Source organism: Ipomoea triloba, chromosome 15, assembly GCF_003576645.1.
Source record: "Ipomoea triloba cultivar NCNSP0323 chromosome 15, ASM357664v1".
Taxonomy (NCBI): Eukaryota; Viridiplantae; Streptophyta; class Magnoliopsida; order Solanales; family Convolvulaceae; genus Ipomoea; species Ipomoea triloba.
The window spans coordinates 22,173,341-22,190,647 of NC_044930.1; the positions used below are offsets into that span (position 1 = coordinate 22,173,341).

Below are 17,307 nucleotides of genomic sequence, written 5' to 3' on the forward strand. Positions count from 1 at the left end.
TCTTAAAGATGATCGTTTTCGCGTTTCAAGCAAATCTTTTCTCAATTCTTAAGGATGAATGTTTTTGTGCTTCAAACACATTTCCTCTCAATTCTCAAGGATAATCGTTTTCGCATTTCAAACACATTTCCTCTCAAGTTCTCAAGGACAAGCGTTTTTGCCTCGGAAACAACGCAAATTATATCGTGGACCGTGGTCCACAATGCATTGTGGACCGCGGTCCACGATATAAGAACTGCGGAAACAAACCTTCATTTCAATTTATAAGGATACGCGCTTTTATATTTTGAATACATTTTTTTAAGGATTTGAAGGCCAATAATAATGATGTTACTAATTTAGAGATTGAAAGTGTTATTTTGAATAAATATATAAAGACAAAAAAATTGCATTAAAATAATAGAACTATATACAGATCAATTACTATGTAGTGTGATCGGTAACTCTGTTACCGTTTCACTCATGTTACCATTTCAAATAAATAGTCACGTTCACGTACAATTCATTAGTATATTAGTATAGAGATATTTCGCAAAGGACCTTCTTTGTGGGTTTGAACTTTAGTAGAGAAATATAGAGATAATAAAAAGCTAGACAATATATTTATGAAAAAAAGTGGGGAAATTCGTTGGAGTTAACTGTTAACCTCTCCAAGCCGTATCGGACCGTTTTCAGCCCTCCGTTGGAGATGAGGAGCGCCGCCGTAGTTCACCGCCCAGTTCTCGGCTCCACCGCCGCGATCTCTCCGTCGCTCCCGCGAAGTTCTAAATTTCGAGCTAAAAAACTTCCGGCTGCTAAATTTGGCGGGAAGTCCATTAGAGCTCACTCCGCTTCCGCTTCCGCTTCTTCTTCTCCTTCTACTGCTAGTCTCACGTCAAGTAAGCTTTCGAGTGCATTTTTGTATCCGCATGTATGTATTTATAGGCGCGCCCTATCCGTATATCCAGTTGATTGTTCATTGTGGAGTGCTGATTACAGATGAAAATAATCACTGTCGTGGATCGTATATGCTTGGAAGAAGAGCGCTTTTGTATATGGCTACCCTATCATTTCTTCCATGTAATGATTTCGATAAAAGTGTTTGTGCTAGTGCTGCTGAGTAAGTTTAGAAGCATCTCTCTTTGAATTTTTACCTTCAGTTTCTGTGGGATTTCTAAATTCTAATTGGAGCTTGATAGAGATTTTTATTTTTCTGGGGAATCTATTCTGGATTTTATCTTCCTGGCCTCTAGTACTGTGAAAAAAAGAACAAATAAACCTCCCAAGGATCCCCGTTAGGTTCCAATTGTTCAACTTTACGTTTTCCATGTGTTTTGGCGTCGAGATTTTTATTAAGATGGATGATTAAAGGTGAATTTAACATTGCCTCTTTTTTTTTTTAGCAAAAGAATTGAAATTCACCGAATAAGACATGAATTCTGGATGAAAGGATAAATCTACTCTATAATTTAGAAGGTGTTTTTGGATACTTTCATGAATCTCACTTTCATTTAGCCAGTCTGACAGTAGCATATTAAGCTGTTAATTTTTATTCTGGGATTGTAGTTCATCTAGGGACATTGCACATGGTAGCTTATTTGAAATCTTTTCCTGACATTGGAATCTCTGTGCCAGTGAAACTTTTCTTGTAAGAGAAGAGATCGGGAAGGTATTATCCAAGGTCAAGGCTCCTGGCGTACTTCGTTTGGTGTTTCATGATGCAGGGACTTTTGAAATGGAAAAGAAAACAGGTATGTCTTCTCTTGTTGGAGAACTTTGGTTTCCTTGAAGCAAACCAGAGGAAAGGGCCATTCTTCAAATGGATGACAGTGATATATTTGTTTAATATTTCAGTGGTTAACTATTCCTTTCTGTTTTTCAAAAAAAAAAAAAACTATTCCTTTCTAGGCACCTATTTCTGAGTCATTTAACTGGTTTTTGGCTTAAGTTGTGATACTGATAGTTCTAATGTTGAAAATAGGAATTGATATTTGATATTAAGAAGTCAGATAGGAATTACTAGCTTCAAGAATTCAAACCTCTGGATTATTAAGAAATATATTTCAAAGATTTGATGTAAGATATAGTATTAGATTTGGTTGACCATCGGGAAATGGTATAGGACAATCAAAATATGACAGAGGGGATTGCCACCTATATTTGAAACCTTTAGTCTATACTGTCATCAGTGGTATAGAAGTGAAAAGATTGTAACTACTTATTTACGGAGTAAAATACAATACTTAGAAGGTTAGTTGCCTCCAAATGCCAAACAATTAGAACATTTATATTTGAGGAGGCAATAACCTGACCTCCCAATCTATGGGTATACTCAAAGTCATTTTATGATACTAGTCTCAATTGCTTTTGTTTTCTTAGGTGGTATGAATGGCTCTATAGTTTATGAACTAGACAGACCTGAAAACAAAGGCCTTAAAAAATCTGTCAAGGCAAGCACTTTTTCCTCTTCTGCTTTCTGTTTCCCTATTTTCTTTATATACCCTATCATCTTACTCTGGTTATACTCATTTACATAATAACACTGGCCTCTCGTATGCTATATGAAAAGACTGATTTCTCTTCCACGGACTTCAACCAGCTAACACCTCAGTGGATGCATTGTTGTTTAGATTCTAGAGAAGGCCAAGAGTCAACTTGATGGTGTACAACCAGGTTATTATCTTATTTAAACTGGGGAGATAGTTTAGTTCATTTCTAATGCCATAAAATTCTGACTTCCATAATATGCTTTTCCCCTTAGTTTCATGGGCAGATATAATAGCTGTGGCTGGAGCAGAAGCTGTTTCATTATGTGGAGGACCAAAGATCCCCATTCAGCTTGGAAGGATAGACTCATTGTAATTTCCATATCATCTACCAAACCAAACTTCTCTATTTTTGTGTGTCCAGTCTCATTGAAATCATATCCACTTTACACATATCTGCTGATCCACCCGATACATGATTCATGCAGTTTATGCAATTGATACTCCTTTTAGGGATGCCATAGATTGTTAGGAACTGTAGAAATTAGGTGCACTCAGAAGCCATATACTTTATTTTCATAATATTAGGGAGATGTTGGCAATTAGTTCATGGTTCAAGTTCTAGAAACAACCACTGTGAAAACAGACACAAGGTTGCTTGCAGTTTTCTCTACAAGACTCTTCATGATCCGGGGCATACTGGGTGTCACCTTTTGTGCCGTGTTAAATGTTTCTGAATTAGTTTGTTTTGGAAAATCACATGCACCTTACAATCATGCAAACACTTTTTGAAAATTTCAGTAAAAGGAGTTGCTGCAAGGATCCTGATCTCTGACTATGTGTTTAATTTCAACACAGGGTGCCTGATCCTGAAGGAAAGCTTCCTGAAGAATCACTGGATGCTTCTGCAATGAAGCAGTGTTTTCAAAGAAAAGGCTTCTCGTGAGTATTTCCCTGAGCTAACACCTTTTCATTCTGTTAGATTCCCACCTTGCCACAGGAATCATTTGCTACACAGCTATAACACAAGGAAAAATTTTTATTTCTGAGATTTGGTGTTCCCTTTATTTAAATATTAAAACCATAAAAATGTAGAAAAATGATGTTACCCATAAATAAATAGTCATGCATTTTGTTGACAGAACTCAGGAACTTGTTGCTCTCTCTGGAGCTCATACAATTGGAGGCAAAGGTTTTGGAAATCCAACTGTCTTTGATAATTCATACTTCAAGATACTCATAGAGAAGCCATGGTTGTCATCAGGTGATGTAACTACAGAGATATACCCTTTACTTTTAATGTACTTTTGTCATGTTTTCTTTCCTTGTTTTCTGACATGAAGGCTTCCCATCTTATATTTAATTTAGTCCAAAATGCAAGCAGCAAAAAATGCTTTTCACTTAATTTATATTTCTCTCTCTTTATATATTATTTTAATAGAAGCAATAGCCTGTCTATCTCTTTTCACTTAATTTATATTTCTCTCTCTTCTCTCTTCAATCTCACCTCTTGCTCTCATTCTCACTTCATACTTTCATAATTTTAATTTATATGCTCAGATGGTATGTCCAGTATGATTGGCCTGCCCTCTGATAGGGCACTCGTTGAAGATGATGAATGTGTAAGGTATGCATGCATTCCTCCAACCATACTGTCCTCTGGCATATACTACCCACATTCCTAGAGGCTTTGTAAAAATTCTATTCTCATCTATGCTCTGTTCTTATCCTTGATGTAAGGTGGATCACAAAGTATGCCAACGACCAGAATTTATTCTTTGAAGATTTTAAGAATGTCTATCTCAAACTCGTAAACAGTGGAGCAACTTGGAGAGGAACTGTATAGAATGCAACTAGAGCTGGTAAAAGTTTCGCCAATAAACGGAACCCACCCAGGCCAGCCATTGGTGTTGATCATCAAACCTGTAAGTCAAATCCGCCGCCCATTTTTGTTTGGGAAGGACATATTTTGTAGGTTCAAGGCTGGGCTTAGTTTGGTGCTATACAAAGCTCCTTTCCGAAACAGGAACACAGGCGAACGAAAATGGAAATAGTTAGTTGGCAGTGCATAATAGATGCTAGCCTCCATCTGCTACTGAAATATAGGAGCTGTCTGCCTTAGTGGTGGAGGGGCAATTAGGCTTAGGCTTTGTAACCCCATAAGAGAGGAGATAAAAAGTAGAAAAAAAAAAGTTACAGGATTATATTTACTTTTGATCTATCATCTCTATGAACAAATGACTTACTGCTTGTGTCTAGGAGTCATTTGGTAACTTATTATACCAAATAATATGGTTTATAACAAGTGTCACAAAGTTTTACATTTATTAGTTGCACTATTGTAAAAATTGCACCTAAGCGCCGATTGGCCGCCTAGATTGTTATCGTAATCGGTGATCTAGGCAGCCAATTAGCTATTTTCCCCCTTTTAAAAAAAATTAAATTAATTCGATCAAAACGATATCATTTTGAACAAAATAACATTAAATCGTTCAAATCCCTTTTTAGGTCAATATTTAGTATTTTAGTATTAACTATTAAAATATTAATAATTTATAATTATCAAGTCTTTAAAAAATAGAAAATAAAAAACTTTTAAACAAATTTATTTAAAAAAAAGAAAAAAAAGACACGGGCTTTCAAAATTAAACAGCTTTTCTAATGAGTTAATCAAAATTGGTGATAATCCAAAATGGGTGTTGGGAGTGGTTCTAAAAAATAATTTTGTTGAAAAAAAAATCCTCATGGATATTATAATCCAAATAAAGTAACAAAATTACAGCACTGCAGGAAAATGAAATTATCTCAAATCCAAAGTACATTTGAACTCTGGAGTCTGGAGTCACAATCTCTCCCTAATGGACACTTTAATAATGCCTAGAATTGTAAATTTTACAGTAGAAAGCCCAACGCATCTACGCAAAATAAGCAAAAACATTGCCTGGTTCGATACAATACTTAGTACAACAGTTCATTTTGGTAATTAATCATAAGGAATCTGAATATAAGCTGCATCACAGAGAAAGGGAACATCAGCATACATCCCAGTAAGTGCACACCCGATGCACTGCGTGACCGTAAAGAGATAACCAAACGCAACAGCGGTCCAGAAATGCATTCCAATCTTGCCCCAATACACCGACAGTGGCATCCAACGGCTTATGGTTCCGATAACTTGTAGGGAGATCTCCAAGAGCATACCCATCACCACATGGAACCGTAAGAAATGGGGCCATTCCTTTCTCCTCACGATTCCAAGGTAAGCGATGAAGAAATATGCCATGAGAAACCAACTGGGTAACCTCCCTAGAGATTGCAGAAAAGGGTAGGTCAAGAATTCAAACGCCTCCAACTGGTGGTGTAGATGGTATGCAGTCTCGGCATACATCCATGTCTCATGGAAGGGCATAAAATAAGGGAGGCATGCTATGGTTCTCCACCACCATCTTGGCTTCTTAGTCATGGCTGGGTATCGAAAACTTTTAGGGACATCCTTGGATGCTCTTGGGGAGAGAGAAAATCTACTTCGCCTTGGTAATTTGGGCAGAGCATCTAAGAAACCACGATATTCCCCACATATAACAGGTGATGATGCAGAAGAAAGACTCAGAAACCTAGTTCCTGCCCAAAAAAAAATTACAGGAAAATTGCAAAAACACGTAGAAAAACGAACCAGAGTGTTCCAGAATTGAGATAATTCAATGAAATGCTTAAATGCCCCACGGAGATGCAAGTATTTTATAAAATTGAAACCAGAAATATGGATTTCCTAAGTTATTGATTCACCAACAAGCCAATTTGCTATAGTTATTCACATATCCTTTAGAGGTTCTGTGAGTTTTAAGCAAAACTAAAAACGAAGCTACTATTATTACTGAAGTTATTTGCAACACACAAATATGAATGAGGTCCCTATTGTCATGCACAATATTTATTTGGACAATGCAACAAATTAAACAAGATACAATTAATGCATATTAATGTAGTTTGATTCTTATGAGAAGCTCCAATAATACCTTCCAGGAAACTAACAAAGAAAAACGTAGAAGTATAAACAAACCACCGAAGGGAAATAGTACGAAAAAGAAAATATCAGCTTATGATAAAAGTACTATGAACAGCTGAATGAGTAATCAAAGAAAGAAGTATCAAACTACTTATGCTGCAAGCGTAAAACAAAAGGACTAATTCCTAAGTAAATATTTTACTACACAAAAAAGCAGACTAAACAATTGGTGCGGGCAAAATGTTGGATTCTGAATAAATACAAACCTTTGGAGAAGCAAGAAGTAAGATTGTGATGAGGTGCATATGAGTTCCTAATTGATGAGAAGGCTGCCCTAAAAGGCAGTAGAGAAAGCCGCACAGATGTTGAATTGCAGGACTTGGAATTAGCCTCAAAGGGCGTATAAACACCCCCAGAAGTCAGAAAGCATCCATTGGCATTCATTTTCAAACCCTTGGATGAAGATCTAGTATCTACATTGATAACAAGTAATCATACTGTTAGTCATAAATGAAAGTTAACTGACTATTAGGTGAAAAACAAAAGGGCTTGAATTGTTCAGTAATATTTCCAGCAAAACTGCAAATATATGTAAGTTACATAGATTGGCTCAAATTAACTAAAGGTAACATTTACAAAGTTCCACCTCCATCCTCCAATCCAACATTCCATATTTTATAAAAATATAAATAAAATGAACTATTAGATTTTATTCAGAAACTTTCATCAAATTCAGGCATTTTCCCAAGGTTTTCACAAAAAGAAATATGAATAGAAAGATATCCAATACCATAATGTGGATTCTATTATAGTATTATCACACTCCAAACTACCAATAAAATTGAAGAAAACCAAAGTACAGAAAGAATGTCCCTTGTCAAAAGAGGGGCTCCTCAGAGGTTCGGAGGTTCCAAGATGCATTTGGTATGCATCTTGCTGAACCTTTGGAAGCAATCAATGCTTGCTTAGCATTTATGGTGAGGTAAGTTTCTACATCATGCATAAAAACACACACACACACACACACAAAAAAAGTTTAAGCATTTTTCTTTTTTAAAAAATCAAGAAAATGTTCAAATAGATATGGTTCAATAGTCTATTATTGTCTCCAAAATCCCTCACCAGTGTTCAATATAACAACACTAACAAGCATGGGAATGAGCTTCAAGCTATTCCTTTTATGAATATCAAGACCCAAAACTAGGACAGGATCCTCTCTAGACTCTAAGACACAATTTATTCAAAAGTTAAGCAAAACTCCGGGAGTAGAGCTAATAGCCTGCCGTCCTTTGATTAACCATAATACAGTTTACACTCCAAGGTCTTAACTCCCCAGAGGGGAAAAAAACCAATAAAAGGGTAAACTCTGTAGTTCATCTTAAACGCATTTGAAATTCTCAAATGCACACTTCTAACCCTAAATTAAGCAGTAATTCAGCAAGGCGCTGTTATGAAACTAGTAGTGAACTAGAATAGGGCAAGACAAATGCACAATCTGCAGTTATCATTCAATTAGAACTACAAAATTAATACTGAAATTTGAAGAGCACATTCTTTTTGTCGCAAGACATAGTTTTTTAAGCAGAAAGATAAAACGATTAACCATAACAACTACGGAGTATATCAATATAAATTCAATAGCCCGCTTAATCATTTCCGTATATACATGCTTATACATACACACACATACAGAGAGATTACCGATTACTTACTTGTTGAAAGACATAGATACCAAATTGCAGAGCTATAGAGAGAGAGAGAGAGAGAGAAAGGGAGAGAGGCTTCGTTATCCTGCCTGCGGCCAGTGAGGAGTGACAAGAAACGCCTGCAAAACAGTTGAAGAAGCCACAAGATGGATGGTCAAATTCTGGGCCTGGCCCAATACCTGGTGACCGGCAAATTACTGCATGGACCATGGTCCACACAGCTGTGTGCTGTTTGGACCAAAAATAAAAAGTACATTATTTTTATATTAAAGGTATATTATTTTTGTATTGTAAGTACATTATTTGACAGTATATATCAAATAATATACCTTCAGTACAAAAATAATGTACCCTAAAATAATGTACATTCAATACAAAAATAATGTACTTTTTATTTTTGGTCCACACAGCTTGTGGACCATGGTCCATGCAATAATGATTGCTGATGACCTTTATTTACTTAGGAAAATATTACTTCTACTCCAAACTTCTGCTCTCCATTTCTAAATTCGTCAGTAACAAAACTATATCAGTATACATACACAGCAAGTATTCAAATATATATATATATATATATATATATATATATATATATATATATATATATATATATATGCAAATTATTTTATGGACTCGGGATTCGAGTCTTTACTGAATATTCACAATTTATATATTGAATGCTCACAACTAAATGCTCAAAATTTACATACTGAATGTTCATAATTTGAATTGTGAACGTTCAGTATGTAAATTGTGGCAGGTACACCTTGCAAGACATTCATTGAAATAGAAGAACATCTAGAATAATACAATATCATCATATGTATCTAGATGTAATTTCTGAGATAAATAGCGTCATTATTCTTCATAATGACAGAAGAGAATTTTTTTTTATTTAAATATTTATAAGAGAGGCTTTTAACTTACTCCAAAAAAGATATATACATAAATGAATAAATTTTATACATTCACAATCACTCAGAAAAAATAATTGTACCCGCTAAGCTAGTATATTTGCGCTGAGGAACGCGTCCGCAATATTATCTTTGTCTGGAACGCGCCCGCAGTATATCTGCGCCAAGGAACACGCTTGCAGTATATCTGGGCTAAGGAACACGCCTGCAATATATCTACGCCGAGGAACACGCCTGCAATATGTTTGTGCTGAGGAACACGCCATTTGAATACCGGAAACCCTTCTTTGAAGATCAAGCTGCATATAAGCCCTTCATTGAAGAACAAGCTGCTTAACTCCTTTCGATGAGGAATTCAACAATATCTTATTATTGTTAGTTAGTCCCCCGTAGAAAGAACTAATGACATCTCATAGATGAAACACGTCTGGTGGGCATTGTCTTTTAAGTGCCTTGAATCTCCTCAATGCTTCCCCTAACGACTCCATTGGACCCTGTTTGAAGTCCTGAACTTGCTTCCTTATTTTTAAAGTCTTTGTCAAGGGAAAGAACTCCTGCATGAATTCCTTGCGCAGCTGTTCCCAAGACCTGAAGTGATTGTTAGCATGGGAATCCAACCAACAAGCAACATCCCCAATCACTTAAAACGGGAATAACTTGAGCCAAACCACTTCTTTAGGCACCCCATTCTATATGTACATTCCACAGGACCTCACAAACCGAGTGATGTGGCCATGTGGATCCTTTGAAGGAAAACCACTAAATGGAGCATTTTGAATCAGTGTTATGACCGAAGGCTTGATGTCAAAGTTATTTGCTTCCACAGGTGGTATGTAAATTGAGTTGTGCATACTGAACTCCGGGGTCATGAAGTCTGCTATAATTCTTCTTTCCTCTCTTCTTTCCTCTCTCATGAATCCCCGGTAGTTCTCCCGTGGAGCATTCCTCCTCCTCAGCTCATAGTAATCATCTCTAGGAACTTCTCTTCCTCTTTGCTCAAAGAAGTTCTCTCCCAGTGCATTTCTCCTTCTCAGCTCAGACTGATCTTCCCTTTCATAGAATCCAATTGTATCATCGGGCTGCTCATAGTAGGGATCCCTGTCCTGATACTACCCAACATTGGATGGTGGCCTCAATGGTTGATCCCTTTCTCTCTGAAGAGGTTGTTCCTCATTTTCATCTACTTCTCTTAGTGGGGATCCGTTCTGAGGTGCACTCAATCTTGCACTCCTTATTGTTTCAGTAGTGACCCCGTTTGGATGTTCAACTCTACTTGGTTAAGCCATTTCTTCAATGATCTGTTCTTGATTACAGGCTGCTCTATTCTGTCTTCTCACTATCGCGTTGATCTCATGGTCAATTGTTAGCAATCCTTGCATGCCTTTAGAACGGGTTTGCATGCAACTATCTATTCACCTGTGAGCACAAAGACAACAACAACGCTTTTGCAACTAAAAGTAGTTGCTAGTGAGAGTAGTAACAAGTCAAATACTCAAAAACTTCAAAAACAGCAAAGTAAATTGCAAAAATAAAAAGTAAATGATGGTTGTTAGACTCTCTAACTTGAATGATGTCTCATGTTAAAACAAATGGACTCATTACTCAATACCGATTTTATTCCCCAACAACGGCGCCATTTGAAAGTTGGTTGTAGTGGTGATGGAAAATAAGAGTATCATCCTCAAGGAATGGCTTTAAGGAAATTTAAGTAATGAGGAGTTAAGCATGGGTTCATATAGTGTTTGAAAGCTAACCAATAGATAATTGAATATGGCATGTGCTAATACTATATAATGTTAACAAGTAAGTTAATTAAAAGATAATAGATGCAATAGAGATTTGAACCAAACATGCATCCTTGCATAAAATCCCTTGTATATATGAGGTTTAAGTTATATATGTAATTCTAGATGATGAACTTGGGGAAATGGTTTAAGTGCCAATGTCACTCTCGTGATCAATTGGACTGTCAACTAATCCTAAGTCCCATTCTCATGGCAACTCAACTAGAAGAGGCAATTCAACAAACACTTTGTGTGCCTATTTGCTTCAAACTCCCTTTTCTCAAAGGTGAGTAAGAAATATGAGAGTTATTGGTGTAGCCCTATTCTCATAGGTGGAACACCAATTCCAAATTTCTCTTGCATAATTTGGCTATACTTTTTTTTTTTGGTGAAAGAAAGGGACTCGAGGGATCCCTAAAGCGCATTGAGTCCGTCAAGAGGGAGGTTCAGCAAGGTTGTACCTCCCGGCGAAAATTGCCCCAAGTTAGCTAGGAAATCAGCGCATCTATTCCCTTCCCGTAGAACATGCATGATCTTAAAATCTTGAAATTGACGGAGAAGAGATTTGCAGTCCGCCATTAAGGTGGATTCAATGCTACCACCAATGATGTCATTCCCCAGAATATTCACCATGGCCTCGGAGTCTGATTTCGCAATGATGTGGGTGAACCCGTTACTGAGAACGGTAATCAAACCCTCACGAAAACCCCAGAGTTCTGCAATGAAGCTCGTAGTGTGCCCAATATTCGCTATGAATCCGACCAACCAGACTCCTCTATGATCCCGGATTAAGCCCCCTGCACTAGCTAACCCCGATGTAGCTTTTCTTGCGCCATCCGAATTCATCTTCACGTAGCCGGGTTGTGGCGGAGACCAAGAGACCCAAACGTGACTTGCAGGAAGATGACCATAATGTCTCAGAAGGAATTTTTTAGCCTCCATAGCCTCCAACTCTGCCCTTTGTACTATTTCGTCCGCTGAGCTGAAGGTGTTATTGAAGACTAGGTTGTTCCTTGCTTTCCACATATTCCAAAGCAGGTAGGGGAAGATAATATTCCAACATCTTCCACTGTTGTCTTTCTGAGTGTTTGAGCAGAAAACCTCCAACCAGGCCGAGAGGGGAAGGTGAAAACTGGACGAGAATGTTAACGGAGGTGACGAAACCTCCCAGCATGTTTTCGCGAACTCACACTGGCGGAGGAGATGGTCTAAGGTTTCATCGACCGCACCGCATCTCGGACAGGTAGCACATGATGTTAATCCGCGTCTTTGTCGTTCTGAGTTGGTCAGCAAACCGTTCATCGCAATTTTCCATATGAAAATCTTCACTTTTTCCGCGCAACAGATCTTCCAAATCCAAGCATGAGAATCATCTAACCCATCATGTCCTGAAATAAAGGAAAAGGCCGAAGAAACCGAAACAAAACCTGAATTGGAATGAGGCCAAGTCAGCTGATCTACCTGATTGTTTACCACTGGAAGCGCAATTGCCCTGATCTCGTCCACGAAGTTAGGGGGAAGAACGATGTTCAAGGCTGGGATATTCCAGGACTTTTGACTAGTGATGAAAGAATCTACTGTGATGTTCCTTGAATCAACTGGGCTTCTGTCGGGGACGGCGGTTGCCAATGGACTCCCACCCATCCACCAATCTTCCCAGAAATTTATGGATTTACTGTCGCCCACTTGCTATTTGAGCCCTTCGGCTAGGACATTTCTGCCTTTAAGAATGCTCCGCCATCCCCACGAAGCATTCGAGACGGCTGAGATGTGAAGGAAATTCCCTTGTTTAACATATTTATCTCGCAGGACTTTAACCCAGAGTTTGTCATGATTCGCCCACAATTGCCACACCATTTTAGTGAGGAATGCCATGTTGAAGTCACGGGCCTTGCGTAGCCCCAAGCCGCCCACCTCACAATGCCTACAAATGTCGGACCAGTTGACCGTATGGACTTTCCTAGAGTTGTCGGCATGGCCCCACAAAAAATTCCTGCAGACTCTATCAATGTCATTACACGTACTTACCGGGATTGCCATCAATTGCATGGAATAGGTAGGTTGGGACAGCCGCAAGAGAGGACTGGACGAGGATTTTCCTGCCCGCCATGCTAAGGGCACTAGCTTTCCACGTTGAAAGCTTCTTCCGCATTTTCTCCACCACTGACGAGAAAGTGTGACGGGAAACACGTTTCTAAAGAATAGGAATACCTAGATAGGAACCCATACTGGTGGCAATAGGTATATTAAGGATACCACCAATCCGACTTTTGAAATCTGTGCTCACGTTAGGAGAATAAAAGATAGAAGACTTAGCAAGGTTGACTTTGAGTCCCGAAATAGCACTAAAAGTGTTGAGACAATTAATCATGGTGGTAGCCTGTCTCTCGGATGCTTCTCCGAAAAGCATAAGGTCATCTACAAAGAAAAGGTGAGAAATGCCAATCCCCCCTCTAGAGATATGGATAGGCTTCCACGCACCTACACTCACTTTATTATGAATGTCATAAGCGAGCCTTTCCATAATGAGATTAAACAAGTAAGGGGCTAACGGGTCTCCTTGACGGAGACCACGACCTGGTTTAAAGGCAGGGAGACGCCCCCCATTCCAAAGAATAGAAATGTCACTCTCACGCAGAGAGAAGAGTAAGAGATCAATGATTGTTCTCGGGAATTTGAAACTTACCAACGTGTCTTCCAGGAAATTCCAGGAGACACTATCATAGGCTTTATGAAGGTCAATCTTGACTATCATAAAGCCTTTCTTACCTTTCTTGGCATTCATGGTATGAACCACCTCTTGGGTTAAGATAACGTTGTCCATCGTGGAACGACCCGAAAGAAAGCTATTCTGATGGGGCCCAATGAGGTTGCACATAATAGGCCGCAGTCTGTTGACCATAACCTTCGAGATAACTTTGAAGGCCACATTGAGGAGAGTGATAGGTCTAAAGTCTGCCGCCGTTTCGGGAACTTCCTTCTTCGGAATGAGCGTCTGTAATACCCCGAAATATTTTCTTCAAAAAAAAAGAAAAAAAGGGAGGTTTAAATTTTATTTTATTCTAAGGCATTGGCATGCTCAAGTTATGATTCATAGATATTCAGAATAATTTTTGCTAGTTAAAATAGTTGTTAATAAGCTGCGATCGTACGTATCGGTCAAGAACCGTAAGAATTTTAGGAGTTGGTTTTCGGACCCGATAGTCCTAGGAAATGGATTATTAGACACCATACTATTATTCTTGAATTTCCTATTTAATTAAATTAGCCCATAAGCAGCGAAAATTTATTTTGATCGTAGCATCGCTAAATTTTGCGGTGTACCGAACCTAGCCCAATTTTAAGTTTCAGTCTGGGATAAATTTTTGGTTTCGAAAATTATTTGATTTAAATTAGTTTCTACCGAGAATTCATCTGTTTTAATCCCGATCAGTCTAGCTAAGATACTTTTCAAGATCAAACCATAGGAAAGTGACACTTGTCACAATTATTTACCACATGTTGGTGTGGACTAGTCAACCAAGTGAGATCAAATTATAAAGCCATTTTTTCCCTTTCTTCTTCATTTGGACAAAAATTGCAAGGAGAAGAGAGAGAGAGAGATCATCTTTTTCCTCCATTAAAGCTTCACCTTCCATAGCCAAAGTTTCTTCACAAGTCTCAAGCTTTTCGGTAAAACTTTAATTTTATTCGGTAGAAAGCTTTATTTTCCTTCCTAGACCTTGAATCTAAGCTTATTTTCTTAATATTTGTTGGTATGATGTTAATTTGTCTCCTAGGGTTTTGAGTAAAAATTGGGGAAAAAGTCCAAGATTTGCTTCTACGGTGTTAGTAAACTTTCTCGAGGTAAGGAATCCCTTAAGTAGGTTAAGGTCACTTGAAATTGGATAATTGATTGTTTGGTTGAAATATGATGAGATCTAGGTGGAAATATTGTGTACATGGTTGTATGTATAGTACATAGGAAGTTGTATTTTGCATAATATATAGGTATAAATTGTTGTTGAGGAGATGTGGTAGTTAATATGCCTAAATATCTAAATTAGAGATGTTAGGTGTATTATATAATATATGTATGTACGTAGAAGTATAGTATATATATTCATATATATATATACGTGTGATGTATGTATATGTAAAATCGTGTATATGTGCGTATATGGGTATAAATACATGCTTAATGAGTATGTATGTATAATTAAAATAAAATATTGTATTATGTATATATACATATATGTGATGTATATGTTAACCGTGTATACCTATACGTATGAGTGTTGTGAAAATTATACTATGTACATGGGTAGTATGTGCACTTTTATGTAAGTATGCCTAAAATGTGTGAGGCGTTATGTTGATTGCCTATATACATATATGAAGTATTATGTACATATGTGATGTGATAATGGAATAATGTGGGATAGTTATACTTTATTACCCCAGTGTATGGTGATTAGTGTACTATCAAAATGTTTTGAGAAATAAAACTTTTGGACAAAGTTAAGAGTGTTGAATGTTTTCAAGTTGGGACTTGGTTTTGTGGAATATGTCCAAAAAGTAACTTTTGATTCAAGAAAGATGAGAAGGAAGGGAAAATGTTTTCAAACCCTTAGTTTCTAGTAAAGTTGAGGAGGACCTTGATTAGCTTTCGGGTGGCTTAAAGTGCCCTTGCCCAAGGTTGTTGTATATAGTATGATCATTCATACGGAAGGAGCGAAGTCTATTCGCCGGGTACTATATAACTCGTTTGGATGAGGTATTCCTACGGGGGTGTGCACATTTAAAGTATAGTTACTCTAGAAAGTCCGGGTAGGTGTCGTTTCTATGGACCTAGTAGGGCCAGCTAGGGATCATTTTAACGAACCTTACGTCCAGGGGATCAGTGTTAGACCGGGTGATGACCACTGAACCCGAGTTCGATGATCCAAGTGGTCAAGAGAAGGAGTCAAGAGAATACTCAAAAGGCCTCACGCTTTCTACAAAGAAACTAAGTGGAGAATTTCGTATGAAAATGTAGTTACTCTGTAGCTACGCTAAAGAGAGATGTGATGATTGTTTAAGCAAGAAAGAATGTTGATGAATCCTCTTTGAGAACAAGTTAGTGGAATTTCCCTATGAGGAAGCTTTTCAAGTACAGAGTGGTGATTTAAATGCGAAGTTCATAAAATCTTTCCACTACTTGCTTACATGCTTAAATGTTTAGTGATGCGTTGAGTAATGTGTTTCTTGTTAAGCAATCCCTTATCCAAAGATTTTCTATTGTTGTTCCATTCTTGATTATTACTTGCGAGAGCTATACTTGATAACCTATTTGCAGGTTAAGTGTCAATGAGGAGAATGGTAATAAAGGTTTTGTTTAAATACACCTGTTTTGCAAACCTTTATTTAATTTTGGGTGACCCATGGATCCCTTACTTAGTCGTCGTGCTAACTACACTTCAATGTGTTTTTATTTAACAGATGTCATCTAGTGTGGGCTCCTGGAGCCCGGTGAGCTCAGGGAGCTCATCTGAGTTTACATTCGCGACCATGGACTATGATGACTACACACAGTTTTTGATAGGCGAAGACCCCTATGTTCTTGGCTACGCTCCTGATCCACTTGCTCCTCCTTGTTTTGGAAAAACCTGTTTTGTGTAAATATTTTTTGTAGCTATAGTAAACTTAGTTGGCTAGTAAGTTTGTAAGTAACTTTAATCTTGGTGTTTTGGGACCCTAGTGGTCAACTCTGGTATATATATTTGTAGCTAATCTAGCTACTTTTGTTTCTTTCTGCTGAAGTGAATATATGGTTATGTCAAGTAGAAAGTGTGTGTGTGAATCAGTTTTCTTCTTTAGCCTGTGCATCTAGAGTGGACTCTACCGAGGTTGGACAGGGTTTAGTCTAGATGTGGCGGTAACTACTCCGGATGTACGGTATAGCCGGGCCGGGGTGTTACAGCGTCATGAAGGCTTTAAGGAAGGAGGTCATAACCTTACCGCTATGAAGGGCCTGGTTAACCATATTAGTCAAAGCTGGACCCACCTCACTCCAATTTGGCTATATTATGAAAGAGTCAATTCAATTTCACCCAATTCATAACCAAGTTCAACATGAAGATAGTACAAAACATAATTTACGCAATTCAATTAATATTGGGATCCATACTCAACGAAGTTCAATTCAAATCCCTAAATATGTTTAACTACTCATAATTGAAATGTAAAACTAGAAGTAATTGAAGTACTAAACATGGGATTCAAAATTACAAGATATTTAAGAAGCAACAAAATGAAATAGAAACTTAATTAACTTGATTAAACTTGACAAAGAAAATCTGGAAATTGAAGTTGAATGTTGTAATTACAAAGGAATTCTTCCTCTAAATCTTCTAATTGATGATGAATTATTACAATGTAGAAGTGTTCTAAGATGTGCTTGTGAAGAGAAAT

At 37.6% G+C, this 17,307-nt stretch overlaps 2 protein-coding genes across 2 annotated transcripts; one reads left to right on the forward strand and one right to left on the reverse strand.

Moving 5' to 3' along the window:
* The first annotated feature begins 641 nt into the window (after positions 1 to 641).
* On the forward strand, positions 642 to 4,788 carry LOC116006215 (putative L-ascorbate peroxidase 6). The gene is made up of 10 exons (XM_031246512.1): positions 642 to 878; positions 979 to 1,099; positions 1,615 to 1,730; positions 2,359 to 2,429; positions 2,610 to 2,652; positions 2,741 to 2,837; positions 3,324 to 3,407; positions 3,608 to 3,729; positions 4,026 to 4,092; positions 4,206 to 4,788. The coding sequence occupies exons 1-10, from the start codon at positions 689 to 691 to the stop codon at positions 4,309 to 4,311; spliced, it is 1,017 nt and encodes a 338-aa protein (XP_031102372.1). The 5' UTR covers positions 642 to 688; the 3' UTR covers positions 4,312 to 4,788.
* Positions 4,789 to 5,228: 440 nt separating this feature from the next.
* On the reverse strand, positions 5,229 to 8,288 carry LOC116005494 (protein TIC 20-I, chloroplastic-like). The gene is made up of 3 exons (XM_031245699.1): positions 8,184 to 8,288; positions 6,738 to 6,944; positions 5,229 to 6,086 (listed from the first exon to the last, which is right to left on the reverse strand). The coding sequence occupies exons 2-3, from the start codon at positions 6,913 to 6,915 to the stop codon at positions 5,449 to 5,451; spliced, it is 816 nt and encodes a 271-aa protein (XP_031101559.1). The 5' UTR covers positions 6,916 to 6,944; positions 8,184 to 8,288; the 3' UTR covers positions 5,229 to 5,448.
* Between the last annotated feature and the right edge of the window lie 9,019 nt (positions 8,289 to 17,307).

Coding starts and splice junctions, on each gene's coding strand:
- LOC116006215 (XM_031246512.1), top strand. CDS start 689: ATGAGGAGCGCCGCCGTAGTTCACCGCCCAGTTCTCGGCTCCACCGCC. Junction 1,731..2,358: donor TGAAATGGAAAAGAAAACAG/GTATGTCTTCTC, acceptor TTGTTTTCTTAG/GTGGTATGAATGGCTCTATA. Junction 2,653..2,740: donor ACTTGATGGTGTACAACCAG/GTTATTATCTTA, acceptor TTTTCCCCTTAG/TTTCATGGGCAGATATAATA.
- LOC116005494 (XM_031245699.1), bottom strand. CDS start 6,915: ATGAATGCCAATGGATGCTTTCTGACTTCTGGGGGTGTTTATACGCCC. Junction 6,087..6,737: donor TACTTCTTGCTTCTCCAAAG/GTTTGTATTTAT, acceptor TTTTTTGGGCAG/GAACTAGGTTTCTGAGTCTT.